Raw genomic sequence first — 22,022 nt, 5'->3', positions numbered from 1 at the left:
TGAAGAGGTACGCCACACGGTGCATTAGTGGTTGAGCGGACTACCAAAAGAATTTTTTTCTAAAGGAATTTATGCACTTTGTAAGCGCCGGAGGACTTGCACTGAGCTTGGGGGAGATTATGTTGAAAAGTGACACAGCTTTGTACCACTTCTGCACAATCAAAAATATTTTTAAAATATTTAAGGTTTTCATTTGACTCACCCTCGTATCATAAGAAAGTAATTTAGCTTAACTAAGAATAATAACTGATTCTTCAAGTTTCATTTATAGAAAGCCTTCATAGCCGATTTTTCTTTGCCTGTGCTTGAATACTTGCAGAATATAGAGAGTGTTAATGTAACTGGGTACTGTAGTATAATTGCTCTGGAGCTGACAATTAAAGTTAGCTGTTGAGCTGTGCATGAGAAATTTGTTCTGCTTCCCTAAGTATCGTAAGGTATACACAACCACGATTACACTTTAGGATCACCCAATGGTAACTTCGTGTCTAGTTAGGACGGCGACCATTCATAAATAGTCTTAACTATATAAAGGACCTGTAATCAAAAGATTACTTGTTCGATGCCTGATAACCTACATATTGCTCCATACTGGAATCCCTTCAGGATACGAAATAATTGTCTGATGTATCCATTAGACATATACTACACTGTGAAATAGACTCCTAAAACTCCTATAAAAGGGGTAACATTAACTTGGGAAATGTAGAGTTAAATGTTACGTGGGCAAGCTGCCGTTCACCGGATAGCCTTGGCTTTCCCCCAGCCTACACTGCCGCAGGTTTGCGGTACACGCATTCCTGTCGAAAAGGCAGAAGCCCTTTTAGCGAGGTGAAAGATCTCTTGGCAGGTTCGGCTTCTTTCAAGGAGTGTGAATGCTAGTTGCCTCGGAGTAACGCCCAGTTAAAACTGTCAGAATACCCCTTCTCGCCGAATCATTCTGTATTTTTGGGAGAGCCTGCGCTTTTGCGCTGTGACTAAGTGCAGAGTTTTTCATTGGTCAATTTCAGAATCATGTCTCTAGCTGCCCGCCTCTGAGCGATTGGCTGAAGTATAATGAGACAGAAAAGAGTGTTTTTTATTCGTCTGATCTCGGAATCTCCGTGCTCGTTGGTGGCGAGTTGCGTTCCTGACAGCAAGACAGCCGAATTTCTGACGGCTATTGGAGAACAAACTTCATGTCAGACTGTTGGAGAGTAAGCATTTTGCTTTCGGTTTTTGTAAAATTCACTTTTGCTCAGACCCTTGTAGAGTATAAACACCTCAGGATAGGCTGCGAGAGATAATGGATGATAGAGCCTTGTTGCTGCTGCTTCTACTCGTAGAGCGATGTCTGTACTAAGTAGAAAAGGTGGGCTGAAATCACATCTTCCACCTGCTGCTGACACCATCCTGTTTATTTCTGCACTGCCCCATTGGTAAGATGGAACATCGTAGTGGCCGCTGAAGCAGTTTAGGAACGAATCTAACTCGCTCCCTTCAGAAGCTGAGTGTACGATCTCGAAGTTATGCATCCATCTTCTTGCTTTCACTTAGCATTTTTTGCAATCTAACGGTGTTCCCTCCCATCTTTCTGTGTACTCCCTACATCTACTTAACAACTTACTCAGTCACTGGCCGTATACGCGAAGTACTAACGTAACTGTGTTTTATTCTCCCTGCCCACGGGTGTCAAGGTCAGTATTGTATTCCCTTGTCAGACGATTAATGGTTCTTATTAAGATCCCGGTGGGTAACATTCTTGTTCGAAGTCAATAAATGTATTTACTATACCGTCCATTCGTTTCCATCCATAGCTAGAAGATCATTACTCCCATTAATATATCTATGTGAGTGGTGTGGTACCCACTCGTTTCATGCTTAACTGGGCCCCTTCTATTAACATTCATTTAAATAAGTCGTTTTCCGTTGCCTGACAGTATCCCTGATTTCAATTAATTTCAATGATCATTTGGAGTCGTTCCTTATTCTGTTGGACACCAGAGTTTAGTTTGGTGCATCCTAGGGATATGCTCCAACCACAACGGACACGCCACAGCAACCTGGCATTAGGCTAGAACGTTCTCTTACTTACAACAAGCACCTGGAAAACACGAGCCAAAAAAATCAAGACTCCTAACAATATCACCAGGAAACTTGCTGGGATCTCATGGGGTGGGGGCTAATGTATTCGACCTGAACAGCTTTAACAATGGTCTATAAAGTGGCTGAATATTGTGCCGCTGTACTGCTGCGGAGTGCCAAGACAAGGGAGACTGATGTCCACCAGAACGACTGCATGAGAATCATCACGAATACACTGCAATCCATACCAATTCTCTGGCTCCATACTGTCAGTAATAGCCGGCCGGGGTGGCCGAGCGGTTCTAGGCGCTACAGTCTGGAACTATACGACCGCTACGGTCGCAGGTTCGAATCCTGCCTCAGGCATGGATGTGTATGATGTCCTTAGGTGAGTTAGGTTTAAGTAGTTCTAAGTTCTAGGGGACTGATGACCTCAGAAGTTAAGTCCCATAGTGCTCAGAGCCATTTGAACCATTTTTGTAGTAATACTCCACCACTAGACCTAAGACAGATCGATGCCACTGAAAGGGAGCTACAGTATCAAAATTACCTCCACAACCCCTTTCCTCCCCTCTCCCCCCCCCCTCCCCAATCCACGAGATGTTGTACAACCTCCTTACCAAGAAGCCTTAAATCCCCAGAACACCTTTCATGCTAAGATCGTCGAACACAACTTCCAGATCAAAGAAGAGTGGTGAGAAAAATGGAATGCAGCACAAAAACGTAAGCATGGTATAGTATACCCAACGGTTGCTCTACAACAATTTGATCTGGAGAGGGGCAGCTGGACTACACTCAGTCGAATTAGGACTGTCATGCAAAATAGGACGCTGTGTTGTACAAGTGGTGGTCTGCGCGATAGCCCAGTCTGTGACTGCGGAGTTGGTGACCAAGCCGTGCAGTACATTGTTCACGAATGCCCTTCAAGGAAGTACACAGGTTCTTTCAGAGATATTATTATCAATGCAGCTCCTTCTGCTTTGGACTGGCTGCAGTCCTTGGATGTGGAGCTCTGGTGGCGGCTTAGAAATTTCATAACGAATACTGCTCTTTTTTTATTTATATTGTGATGTATTTTATTTTATACAGGGAGTATTATAATTAGTGTGCCGCGTGGTCTAGTCACCTTGCCACGGTTCGCGCGACTTCCCCAGTCGGAGGTTCGAGTCCTCCCTTGGGCATGGGTGTGTCTGTTGCCATTAGCGTAAGTTTAACTTAGATTAAGTAGTGTTAGAGCCTAGGGACCGATGGCCTCAGCAGTTTGGTCCCATAGGAACTTACCACCATCACCATAATTAGTGGCGACAACACATACAGATGGAAGTGCACGATACTAGAAGCAAAATCGTCATTGTAAACATGGACTCTGAAGCACATACGGTAAAAGCAATGAGCACTTCAACATCTTCTATACCGGCAAACAAATCTATTGCACTGCAAGCTCTCTGTTTCCACATTTTGGGAGGCGGTAATATGGGTTAAAACAAGGAAGAAATCTCTAGTAAATATGTGTTCTAAAGAGTGTAGTTTAAGAGCTATGAGCACTACTTCATCTTCGCTGACGTGAAGCACTCCTCTTTACTTAACAAGTGTCCACAGCTCTTACGCATTTTAGAAAACATATCCACTAGATAATTTTTTTCTTATTTTGTTCCATACTACACTACTAGCCATTAAAATTGCTACACCACGAAGATGACGTGCTACAGACGCGGAATTTAACCGACAGGAAGAAGATGCTGTGATATGCAAATGATCAGCTTCTCAGAGCATTCACACAAGGTCGGAGCCGGTGGCGACACCTACAACGTGCTGACATGAGGGAAGTTTCCAACCGATTTCTCATACACAAACAGCAGTTGACCGGCGTTGCCTGGTGAAACGTTGTCGTGATGCCTCGTGTAAGGAGGTGAAATGCATACCATCACGTTTCCGACTCTGATAAAGGTCGGATTGTAGCCTATCGCGATTGCGGTTTATCGTATCGCGACATTGCTGCTCGAGTTGGTCGAGATCCAATGACTGTTAGCAGAATATGGAATCGGTGGGTTCAGGAGGGTAATATGGAACGCCGTGCTGGATTCCAACAGCCTCGTATCACTAGCAGTCGAGATGACAGGCATCTTATCCGCATGGCTGTAACGGATCGTGCAGCCACGTCTCGATCCCTGAGTCAACAGATGGGAACGTTTGCAAGACAACACCCATCTGCACGAACTGTTCAACGACGTTTGCAGCAGCATGGACTATCAGCTCGGAGACGGTGGCTGCGGTTACCCTTGACTCTGCATCACAGACAGGAGCCAGAACAAATTTCTCATGCACAGCTCAACAGCTAACTTTAATTCTTTGTCAGCTCCAGAGCAATTATACCACAGTACCCAGTTACATTAACACTCTCTATATTCTGCACATTGGAAGCGTGTACTCGTCATCGCCATACTGGCGTATCACCCGGCGAGATGGTATGGGGTGCCATTGGTTACACGTCTCGGTCACCTTTTGTTCGCATTGAACAGTGAACAGTGGACGTTACATTTCAGATGTGTTACGACCCGTGATCTACCCTTCATTCGATCCCTGCGAAACCCTACATTTCAGCAGGATAATGCACGACCGCATGTTGCTGGTCCTGTACGGGCCTTTCTGGATACAGAAAATGTTCGACTGCTGCCCTGGCCAGCACATTCTCCAGATCTCCCACCAATTGGAAACGTCTGGTCAATGGTGGCCGAGCAACTGACTCGCCACAATACGCCAGTCACTACTGTTGATGAACTGTAGGTTTATGTTGAAGCTGCATGGGCAGCTGTAGCTGTACACGCCATCCAAGCTCTGTTTGACTCAATTCCCAGGCGTATCAAGGTCGTTATTACGGCCAGATGTGGTTGTTCTGGATACTGATTTCCCAGGATCTGTGCATCCAAATTGCGTGAAAATGTAATCACATGTCAGTTCTAGTATAATATATTTGTTCAATGAATACCCGTTTGTTGTTGTTGTCTTCAGTCCTGAGACTGGTTTGATGCAGCTCTCCATGCTACTCTATCCTGTGCAAGCTTCTTCATCTCCCAGTACCTACTGCAACCTACATCCTTCTGAATCTGCTTGGTGTATTCATCTCTTGGTCTCCCCCTACGATTTTTACCCTCCACACTGCCTTCCAATACTAAATTGGTGATCCCTTGATGCCTCAGAACATGTCCTACCAACCGATCCCTTCTTCTGGTCAAGTTGTGCCACAAACTTCTCTTCTCCCCAATCCTATTCAATACTTCCTCATTAGTTATGTGATCTACCCATCTAATCTTCAGCATTCTTCTGTAGCACCACATTTCAAAAGCTTCTATTCTCTTCTTGTCTAAACTATTTACCGTCCATGTTTCACTTCCATACATGGCTACACTCCATACAAATACTTTCAGAAATGACTTCCTGACACTTAAATCTATACCCGATGTTAATAAATTTCTCTTCTTCAGAAACGCTTTCCTTGCCATTGCCAGTCTACATTTTATGTCCTCTCTACTTCGACCATCATCAGTTATTTTGCTCCCCAAATAGCAAATCTCCTTTACTACTTTAAGTGTCTCATTTCCTAATCTAATACCCTCAGCATCACCCGACTTAATTCGACTCCATTCCATGATCCTCGTTTTGCTTTTGTTGATGTTCATCTTATATCCTCCCTTCAAGACACCATCCATTCCGTTCAACTGCTCTTCCAAGTCCTTTGCTGTCTCTGACAGAATTACAATGTCATCGGCGAACCTCAAAGTTTTTATTTCTTCTCCATGGATTTTAATACCTACTCCAAATTTTTCTTTTGTTTCCTTTACTGCTTGCTCAATATACAGATTGAATAACATTGGGGAGAGGTTGCAACCCTGTCTCACTCCCTTCCCAACCGCTGCTTCCCTCTCTTGCCCCTCGACTCTTATAACTGCCATCAGGTTTTTGTACAAATTGTAAATAGCCTTTCGCTCCCTGTATTTTACCCCTGCCACCTTTAGAATTTGAAAGAGAGTATTCCAGTCAACATTGTCAAAAGCTTTCTCTAAGTCTACAAATGCTAGAAACGTAGGTTTGCCTTTCCTTAATCTTTCTTCTAAGATAAGTCGTAAGGTCAGTATTGCCTCACGTGTTCCAGTATTTCTACGGAATCCAAACTGATCTTCCCCGAGGTCGGCTTCTACTAGTTTTTCCATTCGTCTGTAAAGAATTCGTGTTAGTATTTTGCAGCTGTGGCTTATTAAACTGATTGTTCTGTAATTTTCACATCTTTCAACACCTGCTTTCTTTGGGATTGGAATGATTATATTCTTCTTGAAGTCTGAGGGTATTTCGCCTGTTTCATACATCTTGCTAACCAGATGGTAGAGTTTTGTCAGGACTGGCTCTCCCAAGGCCGTCAGTAGTTCTACTGGAATGTTGTCTACTCCGGGGGCCTTGTTTCGACTCAGGTCTTTGAGTGCTCTGTCAAACTCTTCACGCAGTATCGTATCTCCCATTTCATCTTCATCTACATCCTCTTCCATTTCCATAATATTGTCCTCAAGTACATCGCCCTTGTATAGACCCTCTATATACTGCTTCCACCTTTCTGCTTTCCCTTCTTTGCTTAGAACTGGGTTTCCATCTGAGCTCTTTATGTTCATTCAAGTGGTTCTCTTATCTCCAAAGGTCTCTTTAATTTTCCTGTAGGCAGTATCTATCTTACCCCTAGTGAGATAAGCCTCTACATCCTTACATTTGTCCTCTAGCCATCCCTGCTTAGCCATTTTGCACTTCCTGTCGATCTCATTTTTGAGACGTTTGTATTCCTTTTTGCCTGCTTCATTTACTGCATTTTTATATTTTCTCCTTTCATCAATTAAATTCAATATTTCTTCTGTTACCCAAGGATTTCTACTAGCCCTCGTCTTTTTACCTACTTGATCCTCTGCTGCCTTCACTACTTCATCTCTCAAAGCTACCCATTCTTCTTCTACTGTATTTCTTTCCCCCATTCCTGTCAATTGTTTGCTTATGCTCTCTCTAAAACTCTGTACAACCTCTGGTTCTTTCAGTTTATCCAGGTCCCATCTCCTTAAGTTCCCACTTTTTTGCAGTTTCTTCAGTTTTAATCTACAGGTCATAACCAATAGATTGTGGTCAGAGTCCTCATCTGCCCCTGGAAATGTCTTACAATTTAAAACCTGGTTCCTAAATCTCTGTCTTACCATTATATAATCTATCTGATACCTTTTAGTATCTCCAGGGTTCTTCCATGTATACAACCTTCTATCATGATTCTTAAACCAAGTGTTAGCTATGATTAAGTTGTGCTCTGTGCAAAATTCTACCAGGCGGCTTCCTCTTTCATTTCTTAGCCCCAATCCATATTCACCTACTACTTTTCCTTCTCTCCCTTTTCCTACACTCGAATTCCAGTCACCCATGACTATTAAATTTTCGTCTCCATTCACTATCTGAATAATTTCTTTTATTTCATCATACATTTCTTCAATTTTTTCGTCATCTGCAGAGCTAGTTGGCATATAAACTTGTACTACTGTAGTAGGTGTGGGCTTCGTATCTATCTTGGCCACAATAATGCGTTCACTATGCTGTTTGTAGTAGCTTACCCGCATTCCTATTTTCCTATTCATTATTAAACCTACTCCTGCATTACCCCTATTTGACTTTGTGTTTATAACCCTGTAGTCAGCTGACCAGAAGTCTTGTTCCTCCTGCCACCGAACTTCACTAATTCCCACTATATCTAACTTTAACCTATCCATTTCCCTTTTTAAATTTTCTAACCTACCTGCCCGATTAAGGGATCTGACATTCCACGCTCCGATCCGTAGAACGCCAGTTTTCTTTCTCCTGATAACGACATCCTCTTGAGTAGTCCCCGCCCGGAGATCCGAATGGGGGACTATTTTACCTCCGGAATATTTTATCCAAGAAGACGCCATCATCATTTAATCATACAGTAAAGCTGCATGCCCTCGGGAAAAATTACGGCCGTAGTTTCCCCTTGGTTTCAGCCGTTCGCAGTACCAGCACAGCAAGGCCGTTTATCATCTGCATTTCTTCTTGGTGTAGCAATTTTAATGGCCGGTAGTGCATTTCCCCTCAAACTATGGGAGGCAAAGAGCTTGCCGTACAAGAGGTTTGTTTCACAGTATCGGAAATGTGCTCATAGCTCTTAAAGTATCATTTTAATTATGATATAACCCTATATGATCAATTACTCATTGATATTTATTAATACATTGCTGTTGTTTTATATTGTCAAAAGGTAAAGAAATCAATGGTTTTATGAAATTCGGTGATAAGCGAACAAATTCGAATCACATATGAATGGTGCGACCCCCATAGCCTGTCCAGTCGCAGAATGGTGAAGTGAGCGCTGCTGCAGACGCAGCACAAGCGCCTGACTTACAGAGCAGCCTGAGGACGATTCCCACGACGAAGGCGGCCACGGAGCCGTGCTTGTTGACCAGCCTGGGGCAGTGGACGGCGAGGAACAGCTGCGGGAACAGCACCACGTACACCAGGTCCGAGCACAGCACCCTGCGGGCAGCAAAAAGGTCTCTGCAACAGCGGCTGGCTCCGGCACATATTCACACTCTGCAAATCCTACCACTGTAGGCCCGTCATTTCGCACCAAGGAACTCTACATGTATCATTTCCTACACACAACTGAATAACGCGAATTCTTTATAGACGAATGGAAAAACTGGTGAAAGTCGACCTCGGGGCAGATCAGTTTGGATTCCGTAAAAATATCGAACACGTGAGGCAATACTAACCCTACGACTTACCGTAGAAGATAGGTTAAGGAAAGGCAAACCTACGTTTCTAGCATTTGTAGACTTAGAGAAAGCTTTTAAAATGTTGACTCGAATACTCTCTTTCAAATTCTAAAGGTGGCAGGGGTAAAATACAGGGAGCGAAAGGCTGTTTACAATTTGTACAAAAACCTGATGGCAGTTATAAGAGTCGAGGGGCATGAAAGGGAAGCAGTGGTTGGGAAGGGAGTGAGACAGGGTTGTAGCCTCTCCCCGATGTTATTCAATCTGTATATTGAGTAAAGCAGTAAAGGAAACAAAGGAAAAGTTCGGAGTAGGTATTAAAATCCATGGAGAAGAATTTAAAACTTTGAGGTTCGCCGATGACACTGTAATTCTGTCAGAGACAGCAAAGGACTTGGAAGAGCAGTTGAACGGAATGGACAGTGTCTCGAGAGGAGGGTACAAGATGAACATCAACAAAAGCAAAACGAGGATAATGGAATGTAGTCGAATTAAGTCGGGTGAGGCTGAGGGAATTAGATTAGGAAATGAGACACTTAAAGTAGTAAAGGAGTTTTGCTATTTGGGGAGCAAAATAACTGATGATGGTTAAAGTAAAGAGGATACAAAATGTAGACTGACAAGCAAGGAAAGCGTTTCTGAAGAAGAGAAATTTGTTAACATCGAGTATAGATTTAAGTGTCAGGAAGTCGTTTCTGAAAGTATTTGTATGGAGTTTAGCCATGTATGAAGTGATAAATAGTTTGGACAGGAAGAGAATAGAAGCTTTCGAAATATGGTGCTACAGAAGAATGCTGAAGATTAAATGGGTAGATCACGTAACTAATAAGGAGGTATTGAATAGAATAGGGGAGAAGAGGAGTTTGCGGCACAACTCGACAAGAAGAAGGGACCGGTTGCTAGGACATGTTCTGAGGGTTCAAGGGATCACAAATTTAGCATTGGAGGGCAGCGTGGAGGGTAAAAATAGTATACGGAGACCAAGAGATGAATACATTAAGCAGATTCAGAAGGATGTAGGTTGCAGTAAGTACTGGGAGATGAAGAAAGTTGCACAGGATAGAGTAGCATGGAGAGCTGCATTAAACCAGTCTCAGGACTGAAGACCACAACAACAACAACAACAACACACAACTGAACACTCCAGTAAATTAGACCTCGCGGTGCAATAATGTCCTACTATTTCCCAGTTTCCAGGATTCTGGAAGGCATGACGTCACCAACTATATGGCGTTATAGTGTTTTAGATGAAGAAAACTAAAAAATAATGGTTTTACTTTTGTATGGAGCCACAGTCATATAACATTTTTTGAAAGGTATAACCACCATTTGACCGTAAATGGCCTTAGGCCATTATGAAGTGTTACAAGTATTGCAAGTGTTACACTTGAGTAAAACCCAAGTCATCGTCAAAGCACGTATCTTCAGTTACATAAAGGAATTTTGTCAAAAATAAAGGTGAGAACATTGTGTAATATGCTAATTTACTGGTAATGAACATGATTCGGCTGATATTGTCGTGCAGAAATACGAGGGTTGGAAGTTAAACAGTGGAAACTATTTATTCACAACTGATACAAAAGAGTTACATGTTTGCACCTGTTACTGTCCTTCAAAGTAGTCACCAGCGTTGTGCAGAACGCGTTGCCAGCGTTGTGAAAGGCGTAGTATACAGTTAGCAGAGCCTGTTCTGTTGATGGTGCGAATGGAGCGGTTTACTGCCTGTCGAATCTCTGGAACAGTTCTGAAGCGAATGCCACAAAGTGCTTCCTTCAACTTCGGAATGAAATCAAAGTCACAAGGACTTAAGTCCGGAGAGTATGGTGGATGGTACAGTACTTCCCAGCCACATCGACCGAACAGAGCAGCCACAGCTTGCGCTGTATGCGCCCGCGCAGTGTCGTGCAAAATGATGGATGGGTTGCGCAGAAAGTGTCGCCGCTTCTTTCGCAAAGCTGGTCGCAGGTGATGCTCCAAAAACGAACAGCACTACTATGCATTGACGGTCTGCCTTGGAGGAACTTAATGCGTTAGGATAACACCATCACAGTCGTACACGAGAATCACCATAACTTTCACCATACTGCGGCTCCGACGCACTTTCGACTTTCGCGGCGACCCATAATGACGCCATTCGTTGGATTGGCTCGTACGATGTGGCCCATGTGTCATACAGTGTTACGGTAAAGCGTAAGAAAGCCTCTGCTTCGCGCTCATAGCGCTCCAAGTGCGTCTGAGCAGCGTCGTAACGCATCCATTTCTGCATTTCCGTCACCCATCGTGATGCAATTTTTCGCATGCTCAGGCGTTGCTTCAAGAGGTGAAGCACAGTCGTATGCGCTAATCCGGTTACGTGGGCGAGCTCACGAATCGTATGGCGTCGATCACTGTCCACAAACGCGGCAGCAGCATGCACTTCTTCTTCAGAGATGCTAGTACGACCTGCCCGATGCATGTCTGCCACAGCTTGCCGACCTTCGTTGAAGGCTTTTACCTAACGTGCCACTGTTCTGTACGGCAATGCCGATTCCCCGCACACCTCTTGACACTGTCGTGCTGTACGACATCTGGCACATTCAATCTTGATCCAACTCCGTGGTTCCTGTTTCGAAAACATAGTGACACCGTTACTTTAGGCTGCTCGCTCACAAGTGACTGTGTTTCCCTCGATTGTGGGCACGCCGGTGACGTGGGACGGGAGAGTTCATTTGCTCGGAGGTAAGACAGATATGTCAACAATGTGTGCTTTCAGCGACAATAGTAGATTCCACTGCGTAGTGTCTCCACAACAGTGTTACCACTATTTAAGTTCCAACCTACGTAGATGACCAATACTAAAATGCTGCTGGTTAAATTTGTATAAGAATGAGTGGTATAGGAAGGAACATGCTCCAAATGATCAACGAGAAAAGCTTCATACGTAACGGTATTCCAGAAATGCCGACCTGTTTTTGAATTTTCCTCGTGAAAAGAAAACATTTTTCTGGAGTAGATGATGTGGACTTACAAATGCAATGCTCCCTGTGGTTTCCCCACGCAACTTCCGTGGTCATATTCGAAGTGGTTCAGCGTGCTACGAACTATGTAAAGAAGTCCAGTTATCAAGTAGCGTCGAACGACATTTCAGGAAAATAAATAGCACAATCGTAGAATGGAAAATCCAGATGGAACAAAACAATATCATGAAAAGGCAAGTTGTTCAGTCGCAGATAGGCACAACAAAAAGCGTCGGAAAGTGAGCTTTCGGTCGGCCAACAAGGCCTTTGTTGAAAATAGACGAGGCGCGCGCGCGCACACACACACACACACACACACACACACACACACACACACACTCACGAAAGGCAACCCACACACTCATGACCACAGCTGAAGCTAGACTGCCAGGCAGTGAGTGTCAGTAGCGTTTGTGTGTGTGTGTGTGTGTGTGTGTGTCTGTGTGTGTGTGTGTGTCGTCTATTTTCGACAAAGGCCTTGTTGACCGACCGAAAGCTCACTTTCCGACAGTCTTTTTGTCGTGCCCATCTGCGACTCAGCATCTTCGCTGCATGGTGAGTAACAACTAGCCTTTTCATAATACTGTAGCACAACTTTGTCACACCAATTGAGTAACTATAACATATACATCTTTTCGGTCGAACTGAATATTACTGCCGCGTGGGATTAGCCGAGCGGTCTTGGGCGCTGCAGTCATGGACTGTGCGTCTGGTCCAGGCGGAGGTTCGAGTCCTCCCTCGGGCATGGGTGTGTGTGTTTGTCCTTAGGATTTAGGATAATTTAGGTTAGTAGTGTGTAAGCTTAGGGACTGATGACCTTAGCAGTTAAGTCCCATAAGATCTCACACACATTTTTTAAAAATATTACTGGCAATAAAATTTCACATTTCGACCACTTACGTAATACTGAAGTCAGCTACAATTACTGATTCCCAAAATTATTCGGCAGTGTGACATTCGAGACATAATTCATGTCCGCCGCATCCTACTTAGTAGTATCAGAAAGACAAATGGCTAGTATCTTCATAATAGTCTAGCTGAGATTTCATGCTAAAAAGAACTTCTAGCAGCGCGACAAAGTGTACTCCTCTAACATCAATGGAACGGTTATACTAATTGCTCGTGGAGCAAATTTTATATTTGCGTGTTAATCACAGACGAAATTGCTACGATGAATGTTCTGACTAAAGCTGAATGTAACTGTATGTGGTTGCTTCCAAGATGGTGGAAGCCAACGTATGTACGTAGTAGAAGTGATCCACAAACCTACCGTCCATTATCTTTGCTATCGATTTCTTGTAGAGTCTCAGAACATATTCTGAACCCAAACATAATGATGACCTCCTCCATGACAAACAGTATGTATTCCGAAAACATCGATCATGTGAACCCAACTCGCAATTTTCTCACACGACATACTAAAAGCTTTGGATCAAGGCAGTCAGGTAGATGCAGTAGTTCATGATTTCGAAAAAGCATTTGACTCTGTATCACACCTATGATTATTGTCGAAAATTCCATTATATCGAATATCAAGTGAAATTTGTGACCGGACTGAGGACGTTTTGGTAGGGTGGAAACAGCATGTTATCTCGGATGGAGAGTCATCGTCAGATGTGAAAGTAACTTGTGCCAAGAGGAGTGCGTTGGAACCCTTTGCTGTTCATACTGCATATTAATGACCTTTCGGACAATATTAATAGTAAACTCAATTTTTTTGCATATGTTGCAGTTATCAGTAAGTTGCATAAATATTCAGTCAGACATTGATAACATTTCAAAGAGGTGGAAAGATTGGCAATTTGCTTTAAATGTTCAGAAACATGGAATTGTGCACTTCACAAAACGAAAAAAAACGTAGTATCCTATTACTATAATACCAATGAGTCTCTGATGGAATCAGCCAACTCCTACAAATACCTGGATGTAACACTTTGTAGAGATATAAAATGGAAATATCACATCGGTTCAGTCGCTGGTGAAGGATGTGGTGGACTACAGTTTATTGGTAGAATATTGGGGGAAGTGCAATCAAGCTACAAACGAAATTGCTTACAATTCACTCTTGCGGCCCATTCCAGAATATTGTTCAAATGTGTGGGACGAGTATCAAATATGACTAAAGGGGGGCATTTAACGTACACAAAAAAGGGCAGCTCGCATGGTTACAGGTTTGTTTGACCCGTGGGAGAGTATCACAAACACGCTAAAGAAACTGAGTTGGCAGAATCTTCTAGGCTGACGTAAACTACTACCAAACTTCAAGAACTGGCTTTAAATGATGACTCTAGGAACGAACTACAATCCCTACGTATCGACCACATAGGGATTGTGAGGACAACATCTTACAGGACAACAGTACTCAGCCGAGCGAGGTGGCGCAGTGGTTAGACACTGGACTCGCATTCGGGAGAACGACGGTTCAGTCCCGCGTCCGGCCATCCTGATTTAGGTTTTCCGTGATTTCCCTAAATCGCTCCAGGCAAATGCCGGGATGGTTCCTTTCAAAGGGCACGGCCGACTTCCTTTCCCGTCGTTCCCTAATCCGATGAGACCGATGACCTCGCTGCCTGGTCTCCTTCCCCAAAACAACCAACCAACCAACCAACCAACAGTATTCAGAGAATCTACATCTACATCTACATTTATACTCCATATGCCACCCAACGGTGTGTGGCGGAGCGCACTTTACGTGCCATTGTCATTACCTCCCTTTGCTGTTCCAGTCGCACGGCTGCTGGAAAAAAAAATAGTTCAAATGGCTCTGAGCACTATGGGACTTAACTTCTGAGGTCATCAGTCCCCTAGAATTTAGAACTACTTAAACCAAACCAACCTAAGGACATCACACACATCCATGCCCGAGACAGGATTCGAACCTGCGACCGTAGCGGACGCGCGGTTCCAGAGTGTAGCGCCTAGAACCGCTCGGCCACCCCGGCTGGCGACTGCCGGAAAGCCTCCGTGCGCGCTCGAATCTCTCTAATTTTACATTCGTGATCTCCTCGGGAGGTATAAGTAGGGGGAAGCAATATATTCGATACCTCATCCAGAAACGCACCCTCTCGAAACCTGGACAGCAAGCTACACCGCGATGCAGAGCGCCTCTCTTGCAGAGCCTGCCACTTGAGTTTGCTAAACATCTCCGTAACGCTATCACGCTTACCAAATAACCCTGTGACGAAACGCGCCGCTCTTCTTTGGATCTTCTCTATCTCCTCCGTCAACCCGACCTGGTACGGTTCCCACACTGATGAGCAATGCTCAAGTATAGGTCGAACGAGTGTTTTGTAAGCCACCTCCTTGATGGACTACATTCTCGAAGGACTCTCCCAATGAATCTCAACCTGGCACCCGCCTTACCAACAATTAATTTTATATGAAAATTCCACTTCAAATCGTTCCGTACGCATACTCATAGATATTTTACAGAAGTAACTGCTACCAGTGTTTGTTCCGCTACCATATAATCATACAGTAAATGATCCTTCTTTCTATGTATTCGCAATACATTACATTTGTCTATGTTAAGGGTCAGTTACCACTCCCTGCACCAACTGCCTATCCGCTGCAGCTCTTCCTGCATTTCGATGCAATTTTCTAATGGTGCAACTTCTCTGTATACTACAGCATCATCCGCGAAAAGCCGCATGGAACTTCCGACACTATCTACTAGGTCATTTATATATAATGTGAAAAGCAATGGTCCCATAACGCTCCCCCATGGCACGCCAGAGGTTACTTTAACGTCTGTAGACGTCTCTCCATTGAAAACAACATGCTGTGTTCTGTTTGCTAAAAACTCTTCAATCCAGCCACACAGCTGATCTGATATTCCGTAGGCTCTTACTTTGTTTATCAGGCGACAGTGCGGAACTGTATAGAATGCCTTCAGAAAGTCAAGGATAATGGCATCTACCTGGGAGCCTGTATCTAATATTTTCTGGGTCTCATGAACAAATAAAGCGAGTTGGGTATCACACGATCGCTGTTTCCGGAATCCATGTTGATTCCTACAGAGTAGATTCTGGGTTTCCAGAACTGACATGATACGCGAGCAAAGTACATGTTCTAAAATTCTACAACAGATCGATGTCAGCGATATAGGCCTATAGTTTTGTGCATCTACTCGACGACCCTTCTTGAAAACTGGAACTACCTGTGCTCTTTTCCAGCATTTCGGACCTTCAGTCCCTCTAGAGACTTGTGGTACACGGCTGTTAGAAGGGGGGCAAGTTCTTTCGCGTACTCTGTGTAGAATCGAATTGGTATCCCGTCAGGTCCAGTGGACTTTCCCCTGTTGAGTGATTTGATTTGCTTTTCTATTTCTTGGACACTTATTTCGATGTCAGCCAATTTTTTAGTTCGTGTGAGGATTTAGAGAAGGAACTGCAGTGCGGTCTTCCTCTGTGAAACAACTTTGGAAAATATCTCAATGCGCTCCATACGTGAATGGAACGGTAAGAAACGCTAATAATGGGTACAATGGGACGTAACTTCTTCCATGCACTTCACAGTGTTTGCAGAATAAGACTGTGTATGTAGATGTGGACGTAGAGGTATCGCAAAAATGACGGCAACTACCGCACTATTGCTAGTCAGAAGTGAACTCTACTAACAACTGTGAAGAACTGAGGCTGAGAGAGGATCTCTCAGTACTTTTGTTTCCTCGAACGCAACACAGCAGTATGCTTCGACCGTTGGGTAAAGGTTGATGTAGCCTACTTTACTAGGAGTGGCAATGCAGAAAGTTGCTACGGCTTTTGGCAGAGGGGACATTTCGGCCTCCCAGCACGCACGGTGCTGGACCTGTGGCGCTGCCAGTTCTGTTCTCTGCAGCTTCTACCGATTTTCATCTTTATGTGTATTTTAATGATTGGTGGTAATGCAAACTGCTCCGCCTCCATCATTCAATGGTCCTCTACCTATACAAGGTTTTAAGTGGTCTCTGCTGGCCGGGGAAAACTGATTTTAATACAATGAGGTGGCAAAAGTCATGGGATAGCGATATTTACGTATACAGAAGGCGGCGGTATAGCGTACACAAGATATAAACGCGTAGTGCATGGGCAGAGATGTCATTTGTACTCAGGTGGTTCACGTGAAAAGGCTTCCGACGTGATTATGGCCGCACGACGGAGACTAACGGACTTAGAACGCGAAATGGTAATTGGAGATAGGCGCATGGGACATTCCACTTCGAAAATCGTTAGAGAAATCAGTATTCCAAGATCCACAGTATCAAGAGTATGCCGAGAATACAAAATTTCAGGAATTACCTCTCACCACGGACAACGCAGTGGCCGATGGCCTTCATTTAACGACCGACAGAGGCGGCGTTTGCGTAGATTTGTCAGTGCTAACAGACAAGCAACAGTGTATGAAATAACCGCAGAAATCAATGTGGGACGTACGACGAAGGTATCCTTTAGAACAATGCGGTGAAATTAGGCGTTAATGCGCTGTGGCAGCACACGACCGACTTGAGCGCCTTTACTAAGAGCGCGACGTCGCTCCTGGGCTCGTGACCATAGACAACAGAAAACAGTAGCCCGGTCAGATGAGTTCCGATTGCAGTTGGTAAGACCTTATGCACTCGAGTGTGGGGCAGACCCCAGACAGCCATGGAATCAAGGCAAGCTGGTATTGGCCCCATAATGATATGGGCTGATAGAATGGGCTGGGTCGCCTGGTCCAATTAAACGGATCACTGACTGGAAATGGTTATGTCCGGCTACTTGGAGAACATCTGCAGCCATTCATGGATTTCACGTTCCCAAAACGATGGAATTGTCAGCACATTGTGGACTATTCGAGCGAATGATTTGGCCACATAGATCACCTGTCATTAGTCTCACCGGACGTAATTGCGAGGTCAGTTCGCGCACAAGACCCAGCACCATGGCTAATTATTTCTGCAGAGTACTTACAACGTCTTGTTAAGTCCAGTGACGTCTAGTTGCAGCTCTACGCCGGGCAAAAGGAGGACCCACACGTTATTAAGAGGTATCCCCTTGACTTTTGTTACCTTAATGTACGTAAATAAGAAGTTTCAGTTCATTGACTTTTTTTTTGGTGATGATACACGTTCTGTATTCATCGATATGATAATCAACTGTGGTCCTGGAAAGGACCAAGATGATGTTTCTGGTGTGAAACCATCAGCCGCTAGAGGAACCTGACGCCCAGGGTACGCCCGATTGCAAGTCTTATCTTGGTCGGAAATCATTGCAATCTTCGTGGGGATCACATCCACAAACTATTCGCTGTTCTGCAATGGCACTGTGCTTTTCTACAGCTGAATAAGCTTCTCCAGTCTGGTACAGGTCATCTCATGCCAGACAAGTAGACATCGCTCTCAACGAAACCTGCAGGTTGATCACAGGTTGCTTAAGACCTACCCCAACTGATAAGCTCTACTGCCTGGCTAGAATAGCGCCACCTTGGCTACGCAGAATAGTGGCTGCCAACAATGAGAGACTGAAAGTAGAACAAGACACTGCCCATCCACTGCACGGACATAATCCACCACAGCAACGGCTGAGATCGCGAAAGAGCTTCCTGAGAACATCCGAGAAGCTCACCATTTCACCAGAGAAGGCGAGGCTGGTGTTACGGAAGAAGTCGGCGCCTCACCTGCAGACGCCAGAAGCTGAAGAACTACCACCTGGACACGACGAGAGCTGGCTGGTGTGGAAATCTTTAAACAGATTACGATCAGGAGTTGGACGATCCAGAGACAACCTGAAGAGATGGGGCTTCATAACAGAAGACACGTCCTGTGACTGTGGACAAGAACAAACCACAAGCCACGTGCTCCAGTGCCTTTTGTGCCCTACATCCTGCACGAAGATTGATCTCCTGCAAGCCATTCCAAGCGCCTTGGAGGTTGCAAAGTAGTGGGCACATGTAATACATATATATATATATATATATATATATATATATATATATATATATATATATATATATATAGGGTGAGTCACCTAACGTTACCGCTGGATATATTTCGTAAACCACACCAAATACTGACGAATCGATTCCACAGACCGAACGTGAGGAGAGGGGCTAGTGTAATTAGTTAATACAAACCATAAAAAAATGCACGGAAGTATGTTTTTTAACACAAACCTACGTTTTTTTTAAATGGAACCCCGTTAGTTTTGTTAGCACATCTGAACATATAAGCAAATACGTAATCACTGCCGTTTGTTGCATTGTAAAATGTTAATTACGTCCGGAGATATTGTACCTAAAGTTGACGCTTGAGTACCACTCCTCCGCTGTTCGATCGTGTGTATCGGAGAGCACCGAATTACGTAGGGATCCAAAGGGAACGGTGATGGACCTTAGGTACAGAAGAGCCTGGAACAGCACATTACGTCCACATGCTAACACCTTTTTATTGGTCTTTTTCACTGACGCACATGTACATTACCACGAGGGGTGAGGTAAACGTACACACGTGGTTTCCGTTTTCAATTACGAAGTGGAATAGAGTGTGTCCCACTGGAAACGCGTCGACGTATGTGGTATCAGCATGTGGTGCACCTGCACTTTCCGCAATTAACACTAGGCTGACCCTTGACAGGATGTTCGACGGGCGTTTCATAGGACGTGGAGGACGCATAAATTGGCCAGCCCGTTCTCCTGATCTTACACCTCTGGACTTCTTTCTGTGGGTTACGTTAAAGGAGAATGTGTACCGTGATGTGCCTACAACCCCAGAGGATATGAAACAACGCATTGTGGCAGCCTGCGGCGACATTACACCAGATGTACTGCGGCGTGTACGACATTCATTACGCCAGAGATTGCAATTGTGTGCAGCAAATGATGGCCACCACATTGAACATCTATTGGCCTGACATGTCGGGACACACTCTATTCCACTTCGTCATTGAAAACGGAAACCACGTGTGTACGTTAACCTCACCCCTCATGCTAAAGTACATGTGCGTCAGTGAAAAAGACCAATAAAAAGGTGTTAGCATGTGGACGTAATGTGCTGTTCCAGTCTCTTCTGTAACTAAGGTCCATCACCGTTCCCTTTGGATCCCTACGTAATTCGGTGCTCTCCGATACACACGATCGAACAGCGGAGGAGTGGTACTCAAGCGTCAACTTTAGGTTACAATATCTCCGGATGTATTTGCTTCTATGTTCAGATGTGCTAACAAAACTAACGGGGTTCCATTTAAAAAAAAAACGTAGGTTTGTGTTAAAAAACATACTTCCGTGCATTTTTTTATGGTTTGTATTAACCAATTACACTAGCCCCTCTCCTCACGGTCGGTCTGTGGAATCGATTCGTCAGTAATTGATGTGGTTTACGAAATATATCCAGCGGTAATGTTAGGTGACTCACCCTGTATATTGTTGTGTATGGCTACTGTAAATTTGTATGTTTCTGACTTGAGAATAAATAAATTGACTTTTTAACTGATTGATTTATATACCGATGCCTACTACTAGTGAACTCTGACAGGAATTGTGTAAGCAGTATGAATCACTGATTGGAAACTCAGTTACAATTTTATTCAACTCTCTTTATTTCCTAATGGGACTGAGCTGGGCAGCTGCTGAAACTTCACTGAAATCAAAGGCCTTGTCAGTGTCCAAGGGTCTGACATATCACCATTCTGACTGCACTTACCTGAACAGATGAAGACTACAGTACTAACCTACATGAATAAGAAAGCCTGTCAGTATCACTGAGCTACGTGACATAGTGGACACTGGTCTAAAGGCACGCTCAAACATCAGAAATGGTAATTGACAGGGAACGTTGAATACGTCGCTTAACACTTTGCCGTCCGCACGTCTCGTACAAATTTATTCGCTTGGCGCCGGCAGCGCTAATTCGGATTACTTGGCTTGTCACCGGCCGCTTGTCACCTTTTCGTTGAGGACAAGCTTCAAACACATTGACTTTTGGGCGCTTTAATTTTTCCGAAAATCCTCTGTTTTGCCGTATCGTTCCAAAAACTCGAATTTCCTTTTCAAGTAACTTCTCTGCAAGTTCTACACTGTTATAATAATTATCCATGTAGAGATGATGCATCTTTCCATAAGAAGGTGTCAATAGTTCCATCACTGCTTTTGCTAAAGGTTGTCCACCGCCGGAATATATCTTGAATTAGGAAATGTGTCCCGTACTCGAATCACACAGCATCCGAATGAGTATGCCATATTTCGTAATTTTCGACTTATTGTAAACTTTAAAATTTAACTGTCCACGCCACGGTATCATTCCTTCATCAAATAAGATGTTTTGACTTTGATTAAACGTTTCTTTAAACTTTTTGGAAAAATAATCAATTGCGAATTACACTTTGAAAAGCCGATCGGCATTATCTGGTTTATTGTTGTTGTCGGAAAAATGTAAAAATAATAATATCTGTCTGAATCGGTTGCGGGACATCGTTTTGCGAAATATCGGTCTGTCTATCAACGGATTTGTTGACCAGTAATATCGATCCTTGGCTTTTTTACAATTCCCATAAGGATAGCACGCCCAAACCATTTTCTAAGTTCGGGTCCCGTAACGTCGACAAATTTGGCATTTTTTTTTTAATCCAGTTTCCTTCTATTGCAATTTTGACTGTAATACTTATTGGTTTCGTTGCTAATATATTCAAATAGATCGTTGCCAATACATAATTCTTCGATATCCATGACGCTCTGTGTATCTTTAGGAAATGTGTGTGGACGCGGATATCCTTCAAATTTATTATTGGTCCTCAGTAAATCATAGTTTGTCTTCTTCGTCTGATTCATCCGAATCAGTTGGCAACCGTAGCGTTCGCCGAATTCTTCTTCCGACGATTCTGCTAAACTTTCATTTTTTTGATATCCAATGTCTTCTTCCCAATCGGCCAAGTCGTCCGGGACGTCAGACAAGACGTCCGCGCATCTATCGTAAAAAATCGTATCGTCTCTTTCGTCTGCCATGATGAAAGTGCACAAGTACTTATAAAAACAATAAACTTGTTGACGTGTGTAACTTATTGTTACCTAACACAAAACACCAACAGAGTGAAAAAGATACTAAAGTGTTGTCACCAGCCACTGGGCGATACTATGCGCATGACACCACTGTGGTGTCGCCGGTCGGCAAACTGTTAATTGGCGATAACAGAAGTGTGGAGGGATA

The 22,022-nt window shown here is 43.9% G+C and overlaps 1 protein-coding gene across 1 annotated transcript in view; it reads right to left on the bottom strand.

Annotated features, from left to right (window-relative positions):
• LOC126152666 (high-affinity choline transporter 1-like) overlaps positions 1-22,022 on the bottom strand; it is a 472,314-nt gene that overhangs the window by 15,226 nt on the left and 435,066 nt on the right. Inside the window, exon 11 of the mRNA XM_049916021.1 lies at positions 8,498-8,628. Coding sequence (XP_049771978.1) covers positions 8,498-8,628 — 131 coding nt within the window. The remainder of the gene's footprint in view (positions 1-8,497; positions 8,629-22,022) is intronic.

This window comes from Schistocerca cancellata, chromosome 2 (genome assembly GCF_023864275.1).
Source record: "Schistocerca cancellata isolate TAMUIC-IGC-003103 chromosome 2, iqSchCanc2.1, whole genome shotgun sequence".
NCBI lineage: Eukaryota > Metazoa > Arthropoda > Insecta > Orthoptera > Acrididae > Schistocerca > Schistocerca cancellata.
Note: the sequence above shows the minus strand (reverse complement) of the source record. Positions and strands in the feature narration are given on the sequence as shown.